The following is a 21,381-nucleotide window of genomic DNA, read 5'->3' as shown; positions in this document are numbered from 1 at the left end:
GGTTGCACCAGGCTGACCCACCAGCTGTCGAGTTGGATATCAGGGGTGTTACAATCCCTATTGCTGACCCTCCAATCAACTGTGGTCCACCTTCGTTTGTGGAAACACAGGCTGCGGTGAACTGGCTGAAACGGGGTAAAGCTCCAGGGATCTGTGGCATCCATGCTGAACTTCTCAAGGCTGGTGGAAATGCTGCACTTGTGTCGTGGCATGCAGTTCTGTGCTCTGCCTGGAACACAGGCATCATCCCAACTGATTGGAAAAGGGGCCTTGTTTTCCCTCCTGGAAAGGGAAGGGTGATCGCCAAGACTGCAAAAACTACAGAGAGGGGTAACGCTGCTCTCAGTGCCGGGCAAGGTCTTTGCTCGGATAATTCTTGATAGGGTTCTCCACCATCTACTTGACCACCAGGTCCAGAGCAGTCAGGGTTTACACCAAAGAGGTCAACGATTGACCGTATCCTTGCTCTTCAGGTCTTCATCGAACACAGACGAGAGTTTCCGCAGGGGCTGCATGCAGCCTGTGTTTATCTTCAGGAGTTTTCTGCATGTACCCACGTATTCGTGTGGCATGACGCTATCCGGAGTCTCTTGCAGCAACTGTATGACGGACCTTACAAGGTTCTACCATGCTCCAAGAAGACCTTCATGCTTAATATTAACGGTGGTCTGGAGGTGGTCTCCATAGATCGCTTGAAACCAGCTTTTGTTGATGCAGCACCAGAGCCAACCCTCTCCCCCTTCCCCGATCGGTGGTTTGATGCCTACGACAACGGTTCCCTTACCATCGCATATAACTCGCCTTGGGCGCCATGTACACTTCCCGGCACAATATTTATGAGTACAATTTGCTATCGACCATTTCTTATCTTGGCTGTGACTTTTATTGTGTGTTTTACATGGACAAGTAACACCTATTCTCTTGTTTGTTCCTTTAGTTTGATTAATGCATGAGGAGGGGGAGTACTGTAATGGTATCATTTTTCCTTTCGTGTCTTAATATGTTTGATCTTGGCTTTTCTTGTACAGGTGGCAACCGGAGGTGACGAACGGGAGAAAGGGGAGTTCACAGTGTGGTCAATGAAGGATTGACATGGATTCTGAAGGCCTCGGACATCTTTTCATATGCTAAACTTGTAATCTCTATTTTCATTATTCTTACCCATCCACATCACCTTACACTTGTACAGGTTAAATTAAATCTGCCAATCTTTTGCCCAATCGATGCAGGTATCAATCCTTTCCACAATCTGATCACCACCCTCTTCTGTTATGTACATTACCTCCAAGCATTGTGTCAAATGGAAATATGAAAAGCTTACTCTTCATCCCACTATCCAAATCATTGATGGAATTCTGATGAACAAGAGCGAGAATTGATTTGTAATAAATGTCCCTTACAGATGTGATATTTTGTAAGTCCAAAAAAGGAAAAAAAACTTTGTGAAAAATGGATGAAACGCCCTGAATCTCGAACTTTTTTCTGTAAGTTATAATAACTAGAAGCACGTGCCGTCGAGGGGGGTCATGTTATTATCTTTATGCCTATTTTACTCCAAGGGGTCCCAGAATTACACACCCCAAAAAATGGTTGCGATCGGTTCAGCCGTTTTTGCGGTACCTGGGAACAGACAGACAGACAGACAGACGGTGAAATATAGTAAGATAAAGCCATGTACGAAGTTTCAGTTGAATATGTTAAAGGGTATTGGAAAAATTCTGAAAAACCACACACGGGATGGATGGACAGATCGAGAGCAATCCTTTAGTCCCCTCAAGTGAAGCCAGAAGGGGACTAATAATGATCCTTGTACCTGATCCCTGAGGTACCCCACTACTTAAATCCTCCCAGTAAGACATCCTCCCACTCACAGCCACTCTTTGCTTCCTATCATGAAGCCAGTTTGCAATCCAATGAGCTACCTGACCAACCACTCCATAAGCCCTCACTTTGGCTAACAACCTCCGATGTAGTAACTTATCAAATGCCTTCTTAAAGTCTAGATATACTATGTTTACTGCCTTTCCCTCATCCACCCAATCAGACCCTGCTTCATAGAGCTCTACAATATTTGTTAAACAGGAACTACCTTTGGTAAATCCATGCTGTTACCTAACAGCTTAGTTTAAACCCTAACAGTTTAAACCCTTAGGGTAAACCCTAACAGCTTAGTTTGTATTTGTTTAAATTGTTCCTCATCTGGTCCTTAATTAATGTCTCCTACTCCTTCCCCACAACTGAAATCAAACTAACAGGTCTATAGTTTCCCAATTCTTCTCTGGATCCTTTCTTAAATCATGGTGTTCCATTTACTACTCTCCAATCCTCCGGTACCTGTCCTGACTCCAGTGAGCTATTGAAAATATCCGTTAACATCTCGCTTACCTGCTCAGCCATTTCCCTCAATACTCTCGGGTGCATATTATCTGGCCCCGGAACCTTATCTACTCTTACATTTCCGAGCTGTTCCTTTACTTCCTCCACTCCAACCTGGATCTTCGGTAAAAGCCCTTCTTCACCTCCTCGATAGATACTCTCAGCTATTGGAAATTCTCCTGAGTGTTCTTGTGTAAATGTTGAAGCAAAATACCTGTTTAATAAGCCTGCCATCTCACTTTCCTCACTAACCACTCTCCCGGTGCTATTCCTCAATGGTCCCACACCGGTCCTCACACGTTCTTGCAAAAGTCAGCTGTGGAGAATGCAGATGACTTGCAATTTTACACTGTACACGTGGCATAGTGCAAATTATTTACTGACTGCTGCCAGAGGGAAGTTGCATCACTCTCCAGTAGGGAGCCGGGAGTTCGAGTTTAAGATAATAACAGTTTGCTACTTCGGACCGGAATAGTGGAATTATAATGTTGTGCCAGCACGTCGTGTTTCATGGCACATTCAGCTGCTCGTCCTCTCTGTTTCCATGTCGGTGATCACGTGAGCCTAAAAGGTCCCATATTTTGGCCACATCATGGAATCCAGATATACTGGTCACCATGTCGTTGCAATTCAGTGAATATAATATCATAATACTAATTGTGCTGTTATCCTTATAAGACATTTTCTAACTAAACCTGATTATATAACTTTTATGAGTTGATCTTTCTGATGATGCCAGTCTCGTAATCACAGGACGATACAAAGGTTAAAGCATTTAAAACTGTGTAACTTTTAATGAGATGTACATGTGATGTGTGAAACATGTTGACAATGTTGTGTGGATATGACAGAGCATGACAAGCTGAAATCCTGCAGTGGGACTTGTATAGATTCTTCTTCTTCTTCTTCTTCTTTGGTATGTATCACAAGGCTGCGGGGTAGCCTCATTAGCTGAGGGCCCGGATGTGCCATTGATGCAGTGCCTTCTGGTGGTTCGGGCAGGAATTTGGAATTTGTTCATGGTACCGGCGATAGCTCGCATCCTTTCGCGAAGGACACCGTGGGATCTGTATCATCCACTAACTAATGCTGGCAGGTGAGACACCAGTTTAACGTCCATCTGTGGGACGGCACACACATTGATTATATTCATCCTCCCTGTGAAACACCAGGATGACAGTTCACAGCTGGGTGTGGATTTAAACCCAGGCTAGACAGCTTAGAGGTGAGTGTCCCCCTTCCTGAAAGTCAGTCATGAACCAGCTGAGTTTGGAATCAACAATATTAGAGACATCATAACTCACTAGCAGAGTACCCACCCTATGGCGATCTTGTTCCAAGCATGCAATACCTTCTTCTGACACATACCTTTATTTAGACAGTGTAAAGGCAACCGACAGCTGCCTCAATCGCTCTCGAAATTAAAAAAAAAATAATAACCCAAGTTACGTGCAAGAAGCAAAAACATACCTCTTGCTTATAATTCAAAACAACTCACTTGCACTGGAAAACGTGGGGACAGGAATACAGTACTGTAAATGGTGGAGATACCCTTCTCCATCTGGGGCGGCGCGACACGATACACATTTACATGGAGAATTTGCATTCCCCCTCCCCAAAGACCAACGGCAAAGATAGAAACACCCCTGTACATTTATTGCGGTCATGCTGATCCGATGTAGCAAGTCTAGATGTAATGAGCCCAGAACTGTAGGAGTACTGTGACAAACAAACAAACACCAGTCCATGAATTGTAGTAAGGATGAAAGTAGCTTGGGTTTTAAATGTTGGCCTCCAAATCTCTCATTAGACTACCTTGAGTTAAATTTGAACTTGCAACTCATTGGCAGTCACTTACAACATATCAGACTCAGTGGGATAATGGTTCACCTGTCCACTCTGAGCCTGAGAGGTTGGCATATCATCATCATCGTCATCGTCATCGTCATCGTCATCATCATGTCTACAGAAGTGAAGGTAGTCCTGTAGATCTTCCGGTCTGCATTATGGAATGTACTTGATTAATTTGATGGTTGTTGCAGGATGTAGTGCTCATGATTGAGTGACGGTCAGCGCAAGTGGAAATGCTCATCCCACCAAACATTGTCGAGACCCTGTTTGAAAGCTTCAACAGAATGAGCATCCACAACATTTCAGGGAAGACGGTTCCAGTTTTTGACTACCCTCTGAAGAAGATTTTCCTCTCGTCTAACTTACACCTCGGCACAAAGAGTTTAAGGGAGTGGCCCCATGTTGAAGGGTATTGATCTGGAGTGAAGAAACGTTGCGGTCGAATACGGTTGATTCCGTGTTGCACCTTAAACATTGGGATCATATCACTATGGCGGCGGCGGTGGTAGAAAAGCGAAAACATATTGAAACGCCAGAGTCTCTCTGGATAGGAGAGTTCACCGAGGGTGGGAATCATCCTTGTGGCTCGTCTCTGGACCTTCTCAACTTCATCGATGTCCATGAGGAATCTCGCGTGCCAGGCAGTATTGTCGTACTCCAACAATGGTCGTACCAGTGCGTTGAACATCACAGGGAGGGTTTCTTCATCCAGACTCACAAAGGATCGTTTGATTTGCCCAAGTGTTTGGTTGGCCTTGTTAACCTGAACTGCCACATGCTTATGGAAGCTCATTTCCCTATCCATGATAGTTCCAAGGTCGATGTCCTCAATCACTTTCCGCAAGTCCTGGATCTACACAGTCCTGGATTCCACAGCTCACTGATGGCTGACAGGATGGCCTAGACCTAGAGGAAAACACACTCGCCTCTAAGTCGTCCATCCTGGGTTCGAATCCTGACCCAGCTTTCAACTGTCATCCTGGTGTTTCACAGGCATGGTGATTCATCAAAGTTGTTCCCTCCCTCGGATGGACGTTAAACTGGGCGTCATATTGAGTTAGTGGACGTTAAAGAACATATGGTGTCCTTCGCAAAGAGTCGGCGAGCTATCGCCATCACCATGACCAAATTACAAATACGTTTAACGTCCACGAGTGAATGCTGGAGGGATCGAGTAAACGAGTCGGAGTGAAAGCACGAAAGAGAAACGTAAGGTGAATGGTGGGAAGAACACGATGATTGGCATATCGGGACGATGAGAAATGCATTTGATGTTGTTCCGTGTGTTCACAGGGTCTGAGTCGTGAGCCAGCCATGGAGATGGAGGTCGTTGAGAGGGTCCGAGAAGGTTTTTTCTCAGGAAAGACGAAACCCTTTGCTTTTCGACAACAACAACTGCAGCGCTTGCTCGAACTGGTCGAGGACAACGAAGATGTGTTTTCAGAAGTTCTCCACAAGGACCTGCACAAGGTCATTGCTCATGCCTATTCTGTGATAAATGTAGTTTAGCATCTCCTGTAGTTTTGTTTTCAACCGAAAATATCATCAGCATTGAGCGACACTTTGTAATATGTTTCATTAGGTGAATGAATGTCGATGCACATCTTTTCTTTTTTTTTTATAAAATCATAATAACTATTGAGACAGAGATTTGTGTAGATTTTTGAAAATATCTTACCTGTATTCCGATATGATGGTGCAGAGGTTGGCCATATACTTACCTATGAGACATCTAGTCTTGGTTTTATTCTTGGAGTTGAATATGATTTCCTGAATACCAATGGGTGTCATGATCGTCTGCAGGGATGCTCATATCAGCCTGGTAGGATAGCCGAGAGGTATGCAAACTCAGGTCTGAGCCGTCTCGCTTTGGTTCAAATCCCGACCCAGCTATAAACTATCATCCCGGTGTTTCACAGGCAGGCTGCTTCATCAATGTGTGTGCCGTCCCTCGGATGGACGTTAAACTGGACATCCAGTCTGCCGGCATTAGTCGGTGGATGTTAAAGATACGACGGTGTCCTTTGCGAAGAGTCGGCGAGCTATCACCGGCACCATGAAAAAAAAATCCAAATATCTACAGTATATCTAACCTGCAAGGGGCACTGCATCACCAGCACAGCCACACTCTCATCAACATCAACAATGTCGGGTGCTGCATTGGAAAGGATTTAATTGACCAGGGCGAGGCCAATTACTTTGATTTCATTGGCGAGGCCAATTTCAATCGGTGTCCTTCGGGATGTGACCTTTAGTGAGTTGTTTAATTTGCTATCATTGATTGTGGATGTCAGAGATCCCACAATGCTCCTTGAAGGCTCCTGATCTTTGACCTAAGCTTTTGGAGGACATCTTTGTAGTCATAGCAAGGAATAACCAGGAGAGTTGTGAGCGATTAATTATATCGGTCAAGTATCAACAAATAATTTTTAAAAATGACAAGTTGTGCAAACTCAATGTAGATTGTGTGACGACGTGCTTTCACAGTCGAAGTTCGAAACCCTCGTGACAGAAGTGAATATTATAAGGAATGAAACTGTGTACGCGCTGCACAATCTGAAGGATTGGATGAAGCCAGAAAACGTAAAGAAAGAAATGGTAAGTCGTTGGTGCAGTGATGTCTTCTTCCAACCTCATTTTAAACTTGATTGTTGAAAAACCAACAATCAAACCTGCCTGGATGTTGCTTCGGAGATTGGGATGAAGTAGGAAATATATCAGGGATACATATGGTCTGAAAGCCTGGTGTTGGCTTCGTGGTTAGGGTGGCTGGCTTGGGATCCTAGGGGTCCTGAGTTCGAGTCCCGTTGGCCACTGAATTAACACCAGGGGGTTGACTCAGCCCGTCATCCTTCTGAGGTTGGCAAATTGAGTACCAGTGTACTGGTCCAGGTGTATGCCCCGGTTAGAATAGGTGTACCATATCCCTGTGTGTCGTAAGAGGCGACCAGGGTTGGCATCAGGAAGGGCATCTGGTCATAAAAACATCGCCTCAAGAAGGGAACCATGATTGCGTGGGGCCCCGCAAAAGCTAACCGCTGCTCAGCAGGGAAAAATGGCTGCAAAAAACGGCTGTTTTTTATATATGGTCTGTTAAAGGACACATCATGGTGGAGGTATTCTCAAAAAAGGTTCCACAAACAAGTTGCATGCCATGTCCATTTTTTGCATCGCTTTGAAACCTAATTGTCTTTCCGATGGCTCTGTGCCTGACCACAATTATTATGCTTTCAACTTTCGACAATCCATTGACGTATTTCGTCGGTTTGAAGTTATTTAAGCTCCTTGATACTCGAGAGACGATTTCTCCATCTGTGCATTACACTCATGCCTTTCTTTGACAGTTTGAGCCATCGCCATGAATACCGTCCACCCATCAGATGGTAAAACCGAACTCCTGAGGTCACCACTCCCTTTCCCTCCCCATCCCCTCCCCCCCACTTCAAGAGGGATCCCTGAGTAGGCATATATACTGAGTTTAGCCGACATTGGCCAATAGTTTGACGAGGATTGAATGAACACACAAATAGAGAATTCCTACTTTTCAATACTGTGTTGTCAATTCCACATTTACAAAGATAACAAGAAAAAGAGCTATCAGAGATTGCAGACCCTCGCCAGGACTGTTTTTGTGTGGTGTATTTTGTGTGGCGTTTGTGTACTGGTGTGTTATCTAACTAATAAAAGTCATAATTAGAACTGCCACTTTATAACTGCTGGCAGTGATGACTGGGTACCAAGACGTCCCGCTTTGATGCAACCCCGCTTTGAAGGGAAATTTGACCCTGACCCATGACGTTTTTTTATTATCATTCATTTGAATTCAGAATGGGATTAAAATAAATTCAATTCAAATAAAATGGAAGACCAAATGGGTACGGTCCTACATTGGATTAGCATTTCAACTGTGACTCCTCTATCCTCAAACCTACCCAGGCACAGCCAAGTGAGCCTTTTTCAAAAATTAAAAAAAACAAACAAACAAAAAAACTCCCAAAATGAACCCATATCAAAAAATCAAATAATTCTGGCTGCCACACCATTCGTCCAATCAAGTTGAAATTTAAAACATGTATTCCCCATCATGACTAGATCTTAAATATGAAGTTTCACTTCAATTGATTGAGCGGTTCCAAAGAAAACATTATTTAATATTTTCTTTAATCCAATATGGCTGCCAAACCATGTGACCTATCAATTATTCCAAAACAAACATTGTACAGCCACGGCTTGGGGAACATTTTTGTGAAGTTTCCCCTCAATTTGTCCAGCCATTCTGGAGAAGAAGATTTTTTTTATAGATTTTCGGGTAAATCCAATAGGGCCGCCAAACCATGTGAGCTACGATGTCATATGTGTGAACCTTTTGTTCCTCGTGGACAGGCGGTCATACCTGTAAAGTTTTGCCTCGATCTGTTCAGCCACTTCAGAGAAGAAGATTTTTGAAGGTTAAAAAAACAACAACAATATGGCTGCCGAATCACGTGACAGATGACGTCATCATTTTTTTTTCTTCTGTTTTCCTATTTTATCCCTAGATGACACTCAAAAAGTTTCATACTGATCAGATATGACGTTCTGCATCTGCAATTATGATGTCATAACGAAGGCACCTATGACATAATCAAAAAATCACACTTATTCCCCATAAGGAGTACTTGCCGTGTGTCAAGTTTCAATTTTTTCAGATACAGAGGTCCAAAAATTTTTCCGTTTTCCAATATGGCTGCCACGCCACGTGACCTTTGACATCATAATTATGATTGAAACATTCTACATGAGTAGTCGCACCAATGGTGAAAATTTCGTCTCAATCCGACAAGCGGTTGCTTGTCAAACCGACAAACAGACAGGCAGACAGACAACCAAACGGACACAAACGTAATACCCCCTCCTTCGGCGAGGGTAACTCGAGGGGCACTCAGTGGAGCGAATACCTCCACCATGTGATCCAGAAGAACATTTCAGGGCCAATACATTTTTGAGATATGCCATAAATATCATTTTGCCTTCATCTTTCAATGGTGAAGAATCACTATGCCTGGTGTTGGCTTAATGGTTAGGGTAGTGGGCTTGGGATCCTAGGGTCCTGAGTTCAAATCCCGATCAGCTGTTGAATTAACACCAGGTGGGGTTGACTCTGCCTGTTATCCTTCCGAGGTCGGCAAAATGAGTGCCAGCATGCTGGTATACTGTGTCGGAGTGGCGACCCGTCCAGGATTGTTCTCAATAGCCAAGGAGACTGCTTCGGCGGCACCAACGCTCTGCACAGAGTATGGTCCTAATGGATGGATGGATGGAAGAATCACTGAAAAATTAAATAATTCTCACATCCGGATCTGGATTCGGATCTTCACCACAATTGAACCAATTAGTCCTCGTCACACACCCAACCTGTTCATCAAGTTTTTTTTTTTGTTTTTTTTACCGGAATCCATCCGTAACTTTTTGAGATGTTGTGCTCTGTATCATTTTTTGGCCCGATCTCTGTCATAGTGAAGAATCACTTTAAACATTCTCAATTCTGGATTCCGATTCGGATCTTCACTAAAATTAAGCGTTGCTGTCCTTGGCCGGTCACCTACATCCACAAAAAAAAAATTCAGAACGATTGCTTGAAAACTGTGGCCAAAAATCTTATGACAGACAGACAAACAGACAAATGCTACAGACCAACATACTTAGCGAAAAAATTTTTTCGCCAAGAAACAAACAAACAGACAGATGAAAAAAAATAACCTTCCACCTTTAGTGGCAGAGGTAAAAACTAATGTAAAGATTGAAAATAATATGTACATTAAAGATCTTGAATACGTGAAGAGTGGGCAAGTTATTGCCAAACTCAAATTTCCTTCCGAGACTACGGGTAGCCAGTGCTCTGGTCTTCTTGGATATTCCTCGACATTAGGTTACACTGCTTGTTATCTCAGAGTGTGGTTAAACAGATTCGTGTTTCCTGGTAATATCAACGGTTGTCGAAGGGCAACCGTCATGATCCCTTCCGGGAACATTTCTGCTCCCTTAATCACACTGGGTTGGTTTGTAACAAATTGAGTGACTGAGAAAAATAATAAACAATGGAGAGAGTAAGTTACACAGTCCACATGGTCTGCCATCTCACTCCAGTATGGTTTAAAGACTCTTCAACTTTCATGCAACTCTCTGTGGGTCGGTGGCCTTGTAATGAGAGTATTCGTGCTTTTTCATACCGCGCCTTGCATTATTTACCTTAATAGTCATATGTAAATGATGTCCTTCCACAGTTGAGCAAGATGGATGAATGCTTTGTGCAGAGAGAGCCTTTCGGTGTCGTACTCATTATAGGAGCTTGGAATTACCCTTTACATCTGACACTCGTTCCCTTGGTTGGAGCAATTGCTGCAGGTAAGAGAGTGTCCAATTTTAATTTAATTTATTTACACAATGATTGTAGCTCATTAAAGTTCAGCTTGAACTCCCATATGATAAATTCAGCTCCACTCATTCATTCCTCTTTTTTTTTTTTCCTTCTGCCTATGGAACCAACTTCCACATTCTCTTCAATATCGTTCTTCCCTCCAGGGCCTCAAAACAGCTGTTCACCACCACCTCAGGACCCCCCCCCCCTTTTCCCCTTCCATCCACATCCATGATCTTTTCTGTTCATGAGCATGATATCTCAAAAAGTTAATGACTGATTCAGATGAAACTCGGTGGACAGGTTGAGTGTGCGACGAGGACAAATCAATTCGATTTTGGTGAAGATCCGGATCCGGCTACTGGAATTTTAAAGTGATTTTTCATCATTGAGAGATAGTGCCAAAAACGATATTTTGCACGACATCTCAACAAGTTATGGACGGATTCGGACGAATGCCGCTCTACCGAGTGCCGTTCTAGTTTCTCCAAGTCTCCTTTATATGTCGCTTGGAGTGTCCCCCACACTCCCTTTCTTTCTGCTGTTCTTTTTGTTCTGTTACATCCTGATCATTTCTGTGTTCTAGCTCCTCCATGAGCCTGAACACTGTAATATCTGTAAAAGAAAATTGTATTACCAATCCTGCTGTCTCTATTCTTCATGCACGAGTACAAACTCTTCCGCTAGCCACAGTCGCTGCGGAAAATTGAAGGCGAGGCTGTGCTTGATCCTCCGTCATTAAAACTCAAACTACTGCAGTGCACATTGTTATATTATACAATTGTTTGTACACGGCATGATCGCTGATGGATGAGGATCTTCGATGAATGTGTTCAGACACCTCTGTCTTGATGTATCAAAGCTCGAACCTGTATATGATTTGAAATGACCAATGCGTTATAGATATATAGATATATATATATATATATATATATATATATATATATATAGTTAAATCCTTCGAACACACCTGCAGGATGGACTGCCTGGGATATTTTAGGTGATGGATGATCAACCGATGCGAGGATTGCATATTTTTATCGACTGTATCTACAGAAGGAATATGGTGACTTACAAATCCATTTACATTGTTGTTGATACTTATTCTGTTACAGGAAACTGCGTTGTCATAAAACCATCTGATTTGAGCACAGCAACATCGGAACTTATTTCCACACTGATTCCTCAGTACCTCGATCAAGTAAGCCTAGTTGTTAACTTGGAGCTATGTATCCGATATTGATATCCTTTACTGGTGAATGAGTGTCTAACTACCGATACCATGGTCTTGACCGACTAAAGGAACTCGTCATTTATTTTTGTGTATTTGCTGCCCCTTATTAGGACTGCTATGGTGTTGTATGCGGCGGTGCAAAGGACACGTCAGAATTGTTAAAGAACAACTTTGACTACATTTTCTACACAGGTACGAACTTGTTTTGGTATACAGACTTGAGGCTCATCTTAGTGAGGTGGGTGGATCATTTTACCTTCTCCTCAAAACCGACTAATGACCGGCTGCATTTGTGCTCAACAATGGTAATTCTCCCACTATTTGCTCAATTTTGAGTAGTTTTAAATCCAAATCCCTCATACTGTTGCCGTCACCTGGAATTGAACTCGAAACCTCTCAGATACCAGTCCATATTGTCACTACTCCACCATCGTCACACCTTTGTATGTGTATGCACGTGTTTGGGTGACTCTTATAGGTGGCAGCACCGTCGGTAAACTGGTGATGCAAGCCGCAGCCGAGCACTTGACCCCGATAACACTGGAGCTCGGAGGGAAGAACCCCTGCTTCGTAGACCAAAACTGTGACTTGCGTGCGGCAGCTCGACGTATCGCCTGGGGACGTTTCCTCAATGCGGGGCAGACGTGCATCGCGCCTGACTTCGTTCTCTGCACAGATAACGTGTGCAAGGAGCTGGTGCAGGCTTTGAAAGAATCTGTACGGGACTACTTCGGGGAGGATCCACAGAAGTCTCCCGACTATGGGCGTATCATCAATGAGTGCCATTTTGCACGGCTCGAGAGGCTCTTGTCTCGGGGCACAGTAGCTGTCGGAGGGCGTTGTGATGCCGAAGACAAATACATTGGTACGTAACAATGGCTGTTTATTGTTGTTGCTCAAGGCATAAGGGTTGTGGTGCTCACACTTTTTCAACAACCTTAATGTTGATTGCCCAGTGGTGATCTTCAATTATGTGTGTTTCACTAAATTGCGTATTCGCCAAATAAGTCATCTACATATTACATACTCATAAATTGCAGATATTATGCAATCACCTCTTGCTTCTCTCCTCTGATTTACTCTTATTATAAGAGTGATCCAAGACTCACAGAATAACTTTACATGTATCACATAGGACGAGGACACGAGGAGATACAAGTGTACAGGCAAACCCAGTTTGCCCTCCTGTTATCAATTTTATTTTTCTCATTTTGTGTCCTTCCTCCTTTTCCAGACATAATATGTCGATGCCCCCAAAGTCGATAATTCACATTGATTATAAAGATATTTAAGGACGGTGTGCCAGAACGACACTTGGGGAGAGAACATACCTCCGCCAGGCTGAACAGTTTATATTTTGTGTCCCACTGATAAGTTGGGTCTGAACCAAAATTGAATCGTCTTGTTCTTGTCACCTGACCAACTCATCTACATAGTTTTGTCCTGATTCGTCCGCAACGTTGTGAGATATCCTTCCTGCTCACAGACACACAAACAGACAAACGGGGGTGAAAACATAGCCTCCATTCACATTCGCTGGCAGAGGTAATCAACACAGAATATGGGATTTGAGACCGAGTGACCCCAACTTCATGAGAAAAGTGCTGAGATGGGAACAGCGAACAGACAATCGAAATTTCATTCATCTTTATTTTTATTTTTCACATTTTGCTTTCCCCTCTCCAACCCTCCTCCCAATCACTGCTCTACGTTGATTACGCTATTACAAGATGCTGTTGAAACAATCCTCAACCAGAGCAGGAATTTGTAATTTGTTCCGGGTGCCAATGATAGCTCGCCGACTCTTCTCAAAGGACACCGTGGGGTCTTTAACATCCACCAACGAATGCTGGCAGACGAGTCGCCCAGTTGAGCGTCCATCCGAAGGACGGCACACACATCGATGCCTCGCCCTGCCTGTGAAACACCGGGATGACGGTTTGTAGCTGGGTCGAGATTCAAACACAGATGAGATAGCTCAGAGGCGAGTGTGCGTACCTCTCGGGCCATAACAAATGCTATGTGCTCAGATGGGAATTGCAAACAGGCAAACCCCGACCTTGTGATATCTGTTGGTCTGTTTGGCATTCACATCTGAGCACATCACATCTTGTGATGTTAGGATTGTCTCCTCACGTCCATGTCCTGCACGCTTTTCCATGAGCTGGAGATCACTCTTAAGAAAACATCACCGAGATATTTCCGCTTCATACATCTTGTCAAGTGAGCAATGACATCATCCATCGCTGTGGTCTGGAAAATTATAAACTCCGAATCTCCCTCCAGATTAAAGCACAATTGATTGCAGCATCATTCGCCTTGTTTAAATTTGAATTGGATGTTCAACACGACGATACGAGTAATAAAATGTAAAAGCTCTCTTGATAAAACAGCACCATACTGATACACGTCACTTTACCAGTATCTGCAGTGTTCAACAGAGGTACAAACAATACTGAAGATTTATGATAAACTCTGAAGGCACAACAAACAAAGCAGTGACGTTGGTAACAAGAACGTACTCTGGGTATCGTCAGCGCAATTGACTTATGAAGCCTGAAATCACAACAATGCGAAGTAAATTAATTTAATTTTGTATCTTACAGACCTGGATATTATGACAGGATGTGAACACGAGGTCCTTCTAAAAAGTAACGGGACTGAGCCTGCTGTGTGCTCCACTTACACAACTTGAATGGACGGGTTGCATCACAGTCTTTCGCAACATTCCAGCAATCTATATGATTGGTGATGGTTAACTGCGCTCATTGTGTGAATTTTTACAGGTCGTGCTTTGCACATTGTCTAGTCTGAGTCGTCACACTATGCGTCGTGAGCAGAGAGTCAATCTGAAGTTTCTTGCCAAGCTTGGCAAAACACCTTCCGAATCCTTCGCAATGCTGCAGCAAGTGTACGGGGAAGAAATGATGTCACGTACAAGTGCATTTGAATGGCACAAGAGGTTCAAAGAGGGACGGGAGGAGGTTGAAGACGATCCACAGTCTAGAAGACCTTCAATGAGCAGAATGGTGGACAACATAGAGCGTGTGAAGCAGATGATGCGTGCAGATCGTCGACTCGTGGTACGGATGATTGCTGAGGAACTTTCCATCAACAAGGACACTGTCTGGAGCATCATCACTGAAAATCTCGAAATGTGCAAAGATGGTCCCCAAGCTGTTGTCCGAGGATCAGAAACAGCAAAGAGTCACTGTCTGTCAAGACATCATCGAGCGCCTCTAGGACGATCCAGACCTGCTGCAGAGAGTCATTACTGGCAATGAATCGTGGATATTCGAATACGATCCCGAGACCAAACGGCAGAGTCGTAATTGGAAAAGTCCGGCATCACCAAGACCAAAGAAAGCAAGGATGTCGAAGTCGAAAGTCAAGGTGATGCTCATCACGTTTTTTTGACATCAAGGGCATCGTCCACTTCGAGTTTCTACCACAGGGTCAAACAGTGAATCAGCACGTGTACAAGGAGATCCTCTGGCGCCTCATGAGATCAGTCCGGGACAAGAGGAGGGATCTGTGGGAGAACAACGCCTGGGTGCTCCACCATGACAATGCCCTTGCTCACAGTGCCCTGAGCATCCGACAGTTTCTTGACAGAGAGGAACGTGCCAACTCTGGACCAACCCCCGTATTCACCAGACTTGGCCCCTTGTGATTTGTTCCTATGCCCCAAGCTCAAGGGGGTGATCGAGGGGACCCGATTTCCTGATGTGGAGGCCAACAAAAGGGCCGTGACGACGGAGCTCCGGAGGATTCCAGAAGAAGCCTTCTGGGGTGCATCAAAGGGTGGAAGAAGAGGATGGATAAGTGTGTGAGACTGGAGGGAAACTATTTTGAAGGGGACAAGCTGTGATTTCAATATATTTTTTGTAATAAAATTTCTGTGAAGTCAGTCCCATTACTTTTTAGACGGACCTCGTATATCACACAATCTATAAATTATACCCTGCACTGGAAAACAATCACTTTTTCATGTAATGTGCACTTTGTTTAGACTCTAAGTGCGGTGTCAGAGGTCATTGACTTGGCTTACTCTTTAGGTTTCCAACACCGACGGAAAGCTGCGTTTCAAAGCTGCGAGCGTGAATCCTTTTTCCAGTCGAATCTGTATGGGGCAATCAATTGAAATTTCAAGTCGTGATTGTCTTTCTCTCTCTACCCCCTACTTCTTTAAGGGTCCCAATTATTCCCAACCTCTTGTGGGGGTGGCCAGGGAAGCTTTTTAGCCCAAGGAGTAACGAATTGACTGGCCATGCTGAACATTCGACTGAAGGCGGCAGGAATTAATACTATGTCCAGGATGGCAGTGAAAATTGGCCTACTCATCATGGAGGATACCTTGGGATCTTTAACATCCACCGACGATTATTACTGGTAGATGGGTCCTTCTGATGTACGGCGCACATGTTCACACCTTGTCCTGCCTGCAAAACACCAGGATGACAGTTTATAGCTCGCTCGAGACTTGAACCCAGACTAGACGGCTCTGAGGCGAGTGTGCGACCTCTACACAACCTTGCCAGCCCATAAAAGTTCCTGATTGCTACATTTAATTTACTTGGTACTTGTTTGCATAATTTTCAACAAAGCATGTTTTAATGACAAGTAAACCGATTCCCTTTGCAAAGTCCCTTGTCCTGAATGATCAATATATTTTACTGACAATTTCATGCCCTTTATTGAAACTTGTCCCGTGTGGAACCGTCCTTGCAGCCCCGACTGTGCTCTTGGCTGAGGAGCAAGATCCAGCCATGCAGGAGGAAATTTTTGGCCCAATTCTTCCGATCATGACCGTGCCAGACTTGGACTACGCCATTAAATTTATCAACCGTGGCCAAAAGCCGCTTGCACTCTATGCATTCACCAAAGACAGGCAGGTCAGTGTGATTGTAACGTGTACGCAAGGAGTTGTCAACCCAAAACGAGATTTAAAATTGTTTTGATTTGGCCCGTGGCATCAAAATTACTTGAATTCTTGGGGGGAATTTCATGAGTAATTCTTGACCTTGGCAAGTCGAGTGATTGGTTACCTTAAAGGAATTGCTTCTTGCTACAATGTCTGTTCCTGAATTTTATCGATAATATAATACAAGTTCCCTTGCAAGGAACTTCAATATAGGAGGAAGCCATGAGGCTCATCAATCCTGCACAGTGATTGCCAACATATGGCTACTTGTGTGCACTCTATCCTTTTTAAATGCTTATTGTCAAGCAAGGAAGCAGTACGTGCCATTTTTGAAGTCTTTGGAATGACTCGGCCAGGCTCAGGATCAAAATCCCGATCTCCCAGACTCAGAGCGGACGCTCTAACCATTATGCCACTAAATCTGGTTGATGTGTAGAAAACGTTTCTCCTTGCTCGGAACTACCGGCTCTAATTTGCTGCAGTAAGCAAAGGCATCGATGAAAGCAATCGCAGTGAAACACACAATAAGCAGGTCATGGATGTGGTGCCATCTTGTTGAGATGACCAGACAGTCACAGTATTTTTTGTAGCCTTTTGGAGTTACGCGGCGCCGCTCCTCATGGTTGCAGAAAAGCTGCTCGCGTCCTGTTTTTCTTTTCTTTTCCAGGTGATGAACACATTACTCAGGGAAACATCCAGCGGAACATTTTGCGGGAATGATTGTATTATGCAGACCTCACTCATCACCTTACCTTTTGGTGGTGTTGGTAGGTTTTTACTCCATTACAGTGGTCTTTGCAAACTTTCATTGGTGTGCTGATTAGTCCAGAACTTAATGGGGAACAATGAACTAAGTGTGCAGTAAATATTACACAGTAGATTTGATCTGCCTGTCATGAGTGAAATTGCTATCCCTTTATTTGGGTAGTGTATAGGCAACAGACCGCTTGCTCGATAGCTCCCGAATAGAAAAAAATTGAGGGGGGGGGGAGAGCAGGCCAAAGCATCGAAAGAGCAGAGAGTGCAAGACCAGAAAGGAGGTGGGAGAAGACAGAGACCACCGAGATTCAGCTTCATCACGGGAAATTCCAATGATCTTTGAACACTTCGGTTTCCACAGTGTCAAGCTGATCAAAATGTGAAGCAGCCAACTTTGAAATGTGGTTTGCCCAACAAAGATAATGGTTGATAGTGAGACCCAGGAGTTTGAACTGAACTTCCTCAAGAGGATTGTTAAGAAATTAGACAGGTCGATTTGCCAGATGGTCCTTTTGGAGAGAGATAGAGTGAGTGTGAGATTTGTAAGAATTGAAACACATATTTCAAGTGTTTGACCAGTTTGTGATTTTGTCAAGTTCTGAAGAGAGGGAAGAGGCTGCAGCCTGCAGCCTGCCTGTGTGAAGGATGTCATGGCAGAGGGTGGAGTCATCTGCAAGTAGATAAAGAGGATTTTCCACAGTGTTTGTTCCATGATAGAGAAGAATCTGACTAGAATTTCCATTCTGGTGTGGTGCTGCATCATAGAGTACACCCAGAGGAACTGTTGATCTGTTTTTTTTTCCATCTGTATTGATGTTGCGTAACACATGATATAATTATTTTTCTCCAAAAGCGAGGCTCATAGAATGAACGAGGCGACAGAAGTGAAAAAGGAAACACAGCAAGAGTGGGGCATCAGGCAAGGGAATGAACGAATAGGAAAAAGGGTCATTCCGTGTCATTTCAGTCGGGGGTTGCGGTGATCCCCTCAGATTTTTCTGAAAAAAATTCTCAAAGCTCCCTTAACATATATGAGTAAGGTTTGCCAAGTTATAGCTCAAAATTCCATGTAGTGTCCGAGATATGGCCCAACAAACACCCGAGAGGTGTTTCAATTCTGGCAATCGCGAGTTGCAGATTTGTATCTGAAGCATTTTTGGAGGGCTCTAAATTCCAGACTTTTAAAAACAGAGTTCTGAAAATTCACACAAATGGTGCTTATTAGTGAGGCTTTCAGAATCTGACATAAAAAATGTTCTAATTAAAATACTTTTTAAGATAAGTACTCTCAAAAGTAGTGATTTGTAACATGCAGTCAAAAAAATTGAGTTTTCAAATTGCTGCCAACAGTCAGTTTATTCATCATGAAGAATTTTGTTGCCTGATTTACATAATCTAGTGACTGGATCATTTACACAAGAAAACTGAAAGCTTTTGGAGCAAAATCTTGGGTGCTATAGGTGGCTGAACTTTGCTCCAGACTCAACGACACTAAAATTTACCCCGGTTTTACCCCAAGTGTTCACCATGTTGACAGTTACACAGCTCTTTTAAATTTTTGTCACTTAAAGACACATACATCGGCAAACTGTGGTAGAAAATTCAAGAGTTGTTCTCAATCCGTTCTATTTTTAAACGATTTTTATAAAGGCCCACTATTTAAAAAAAACATGTTCGATGAAAGATGTAGAATAAAAACAATTGGTGTGCTTTTGAAGTGGAAGCCATGCCAAACATTCATAAGTTGGCACCACAATGATCAAATTGTTGTGTTTTTTTTGTCAGAATAAGTTTGTGGTTAATTTACTTTGGCTCAAAAATGTATTTTTCCAATTAAAAATGAGATGCTAACACTTATCTCAATATAATCTCAATATATCCTGGCAATTATAAAACTAATCACTGTTCACTTTGTACAATGGATAAAAAGTACATTTGTCCAAACAATTTGATATGAAATTATGAAAAAAAAAGTTGAATCAGATATTGTACCTACATTTACAAATGGATGTAGACTTTCGTACAATGTACACTAAGTAGATAAACAATTAGATATGTAAATGAATATTTATAATGGTGATTATTATGATCACAATATGTGTCTTAATTTGTATTTGAGATTGGCGGTGGCCTTAAACTAAAATATCCTTTAAAAAAATGCGTCAAGAGTAGACAGAAACACGGCCCAGACACATTTGAAGACAAACACCGGCCGGACACGTCCGGAGACTTGCACAGAGTGATTGGCACCCTGAACCAAAAGGGCTACCACAGCATTTTGCAGCGCCATGCAACACCCTCTGGTCTATGCCTAGTTGGTCAGGGGTTCATCCTACAGCAAGATAACGACCCAAAACATACCTCCAGGCGATGTCAGAACTACCTTAGAAGAAAAGAACAAGACAGTAGGCTTCAAATCATGGGATGGCCAGCACAGTCTCCAGACTTAAACCCCATCGAGCTGGTTTGGGATGAACTGGACAGAAGGGTGAAAGCAAAGCAACGTACAAGTGCAACACATTTGTGGGAACTTCTGCAACAGTGTTGGGAAGAACTTTCCGAACAATATTTGATTTCCATTGTTGAAAGAATGACACGAGTATGTTCGGCTGTTTTATCTGCAAAAGGTGGCTACTTTGATGAGTCAAAAATTTAGATTAAATTTTGTTCAACAAAACGATTCCATGATTTTTTTTTTATTTGCAATTGTTTATTTGTTCTCTGCTTTAATTTCAGAGTACATACATTGAAACATTAAACTGCTTAAATTTCAGTAAAAACTGGAGAAATGGGGGTGTTCTAAAACTTTCGGCCGGTAGAGTATGACGTCATACAAAAAATCACACATGTTCTCCATGAGGAGTACTTGCCAAATGCCAAGCTTCAATTTTTTCCCATAGAGCGGTTTTGTAGATACAGAGGTCCAAAGCTTTCCCTTTTTTCCAACATGGCCGCACACCACGTGACCAATGACATCATCATGATCATTGAAACATTCTAAATGAGTTGTCGCATCTATGTTGGAAATTTTGTATCAGTCTGACAAGCAGTTGGAGAGAAAAACTAGACTCACGTTCTGTCCGGACAGACAGACAGACAAACGGGCCCAAATGCAATACCCTCTCCTCTGGCGAGGGTAACAAGACAATTCCGGAAGAGGTGTTCTCAAGCTTTTGAATACGTATACGGTTTCTTAAAGCAGAGAGGAGCACATGTACTGTTCGCAAAAGAACCTGGAACCGGAACCCCGAATTGGAACAAGAGTTGACATTTGGGTAAATAATGCAGATTTTTTTTTTTTTGTATACCTTGTCGAGGCTCGTATGAGAGCTAACACACAACTCACAGCAAGGAGGCATGAGACGAGAGGGGCGGGAGTGGAAGGGACAAAACAATGGAGAACAGACACATTAGGTGAACTGTGGAAGGGAGAGGGATGGGGATGGGACGGGGAACATGGCGAAGAGAAGATGGACATTACAGGGACTTTCAGGAAGGAAAGCAGGGGAATTGAAGGAAGTGGGCTTGGGTGGATTATCGGGGGTAGAAAAGATCGAGGATTTGGATGGGGGAAGATAAGAGGTGGTGGTGAACAGCTGTTTTGAAAGCCTGGAGGGAAGAATGGGAAAGAATAGAGTGAGGAAGTTTATTCCAAAGGCGGGAAAAAAGAGGAATGAAAGAGTGAAGATGAGCAGTGATTCTTGATTTTGGTAATTTTACCAGAAGGGGGTTGTTGGCGGACCTTGAGCGCCCTGTGGAAATGTGGTGGGGACAAATCGCAGAGAGAGCATGGGGGGCAAGACTGGAGAGGAGTCGGTAGAAGACAGAAAGACCACCGAC

At 43.3% G+C, this 21,381-nt stretch overlaps 1 protein-coding gene across 3 annotated transcripts in view; it reads left to right on the top strand.

Moving 5' to 3' along the window:
• LOC147010921 (aldehyde dehydrogenase family 3 member B1-like) overlaps positions 1-21,381 on the top strand; it is a 29,128-nt gene that overhangs the window by 4,776 nt on the left and 2,971 nt on the right. The window contains exons 2-11 of one of the 3 annotated variants that reach the window (XM_085860571.1): positions 1,029-1,135; positions 3,228-3,292; positions 5,521-5,697; positions 6,715-6,825; positions 10,491-10,611; positions 11,740-11,825; positions 11,969-12,050; positions 12,337-12,723; positions 16,590-16,753; positions 17,450-17,549. In XM_085860571.1, the coding sequence (XP_085716697.1) occupies positions 5,542-5,697; positions 6,715-6,825; positions 10,491-10,611; positions 11,740-11,825; positions 11,969-12,050; positions 12,337-12,723; positions 16,590-16,753; positions 17,450-17,549 (1,207 nt within the window). In that variant the 5' untranslated portion in view covers positions 1,029-1,135; positions 3,228-3,292; positions 5,521-5,541. The remainder of the gene's footprint in view (positions 1-1,028; positions 1,136-3,227; positions 3,293-5,520; positions 5,698-6,714; positions 6,826-10,490; positions 10,612-11,739; positions 11,826-11,968; positions 12,051-12,336; positions 12,724-16,589; positions 16,754-17,449; positions 17,550-21,381) is intronic. The other 2 variants (XM_085860572.1, XM_085860573.1) reach the window with 2 other exon arrangements.

Source organism: Eptatretus burgeri, chromosome 16 (assembly GCF_056783735.1).
Source record: "Eptatretus burgeri isolate ZD-2024b chromosome 16, Ebu_testis_v1, whole genome shotgun sequence".
NCBI lineage: Eukaryota > Metazoa > Chordata > Myxini > Myxiniformes > Myxinidae > Eptatretus > Eptatretus burgeri.
Note: the sequence above shows the minus strand (reverse complement) of the source record. Positions and strands in the feature narration are given on the sequence as shown.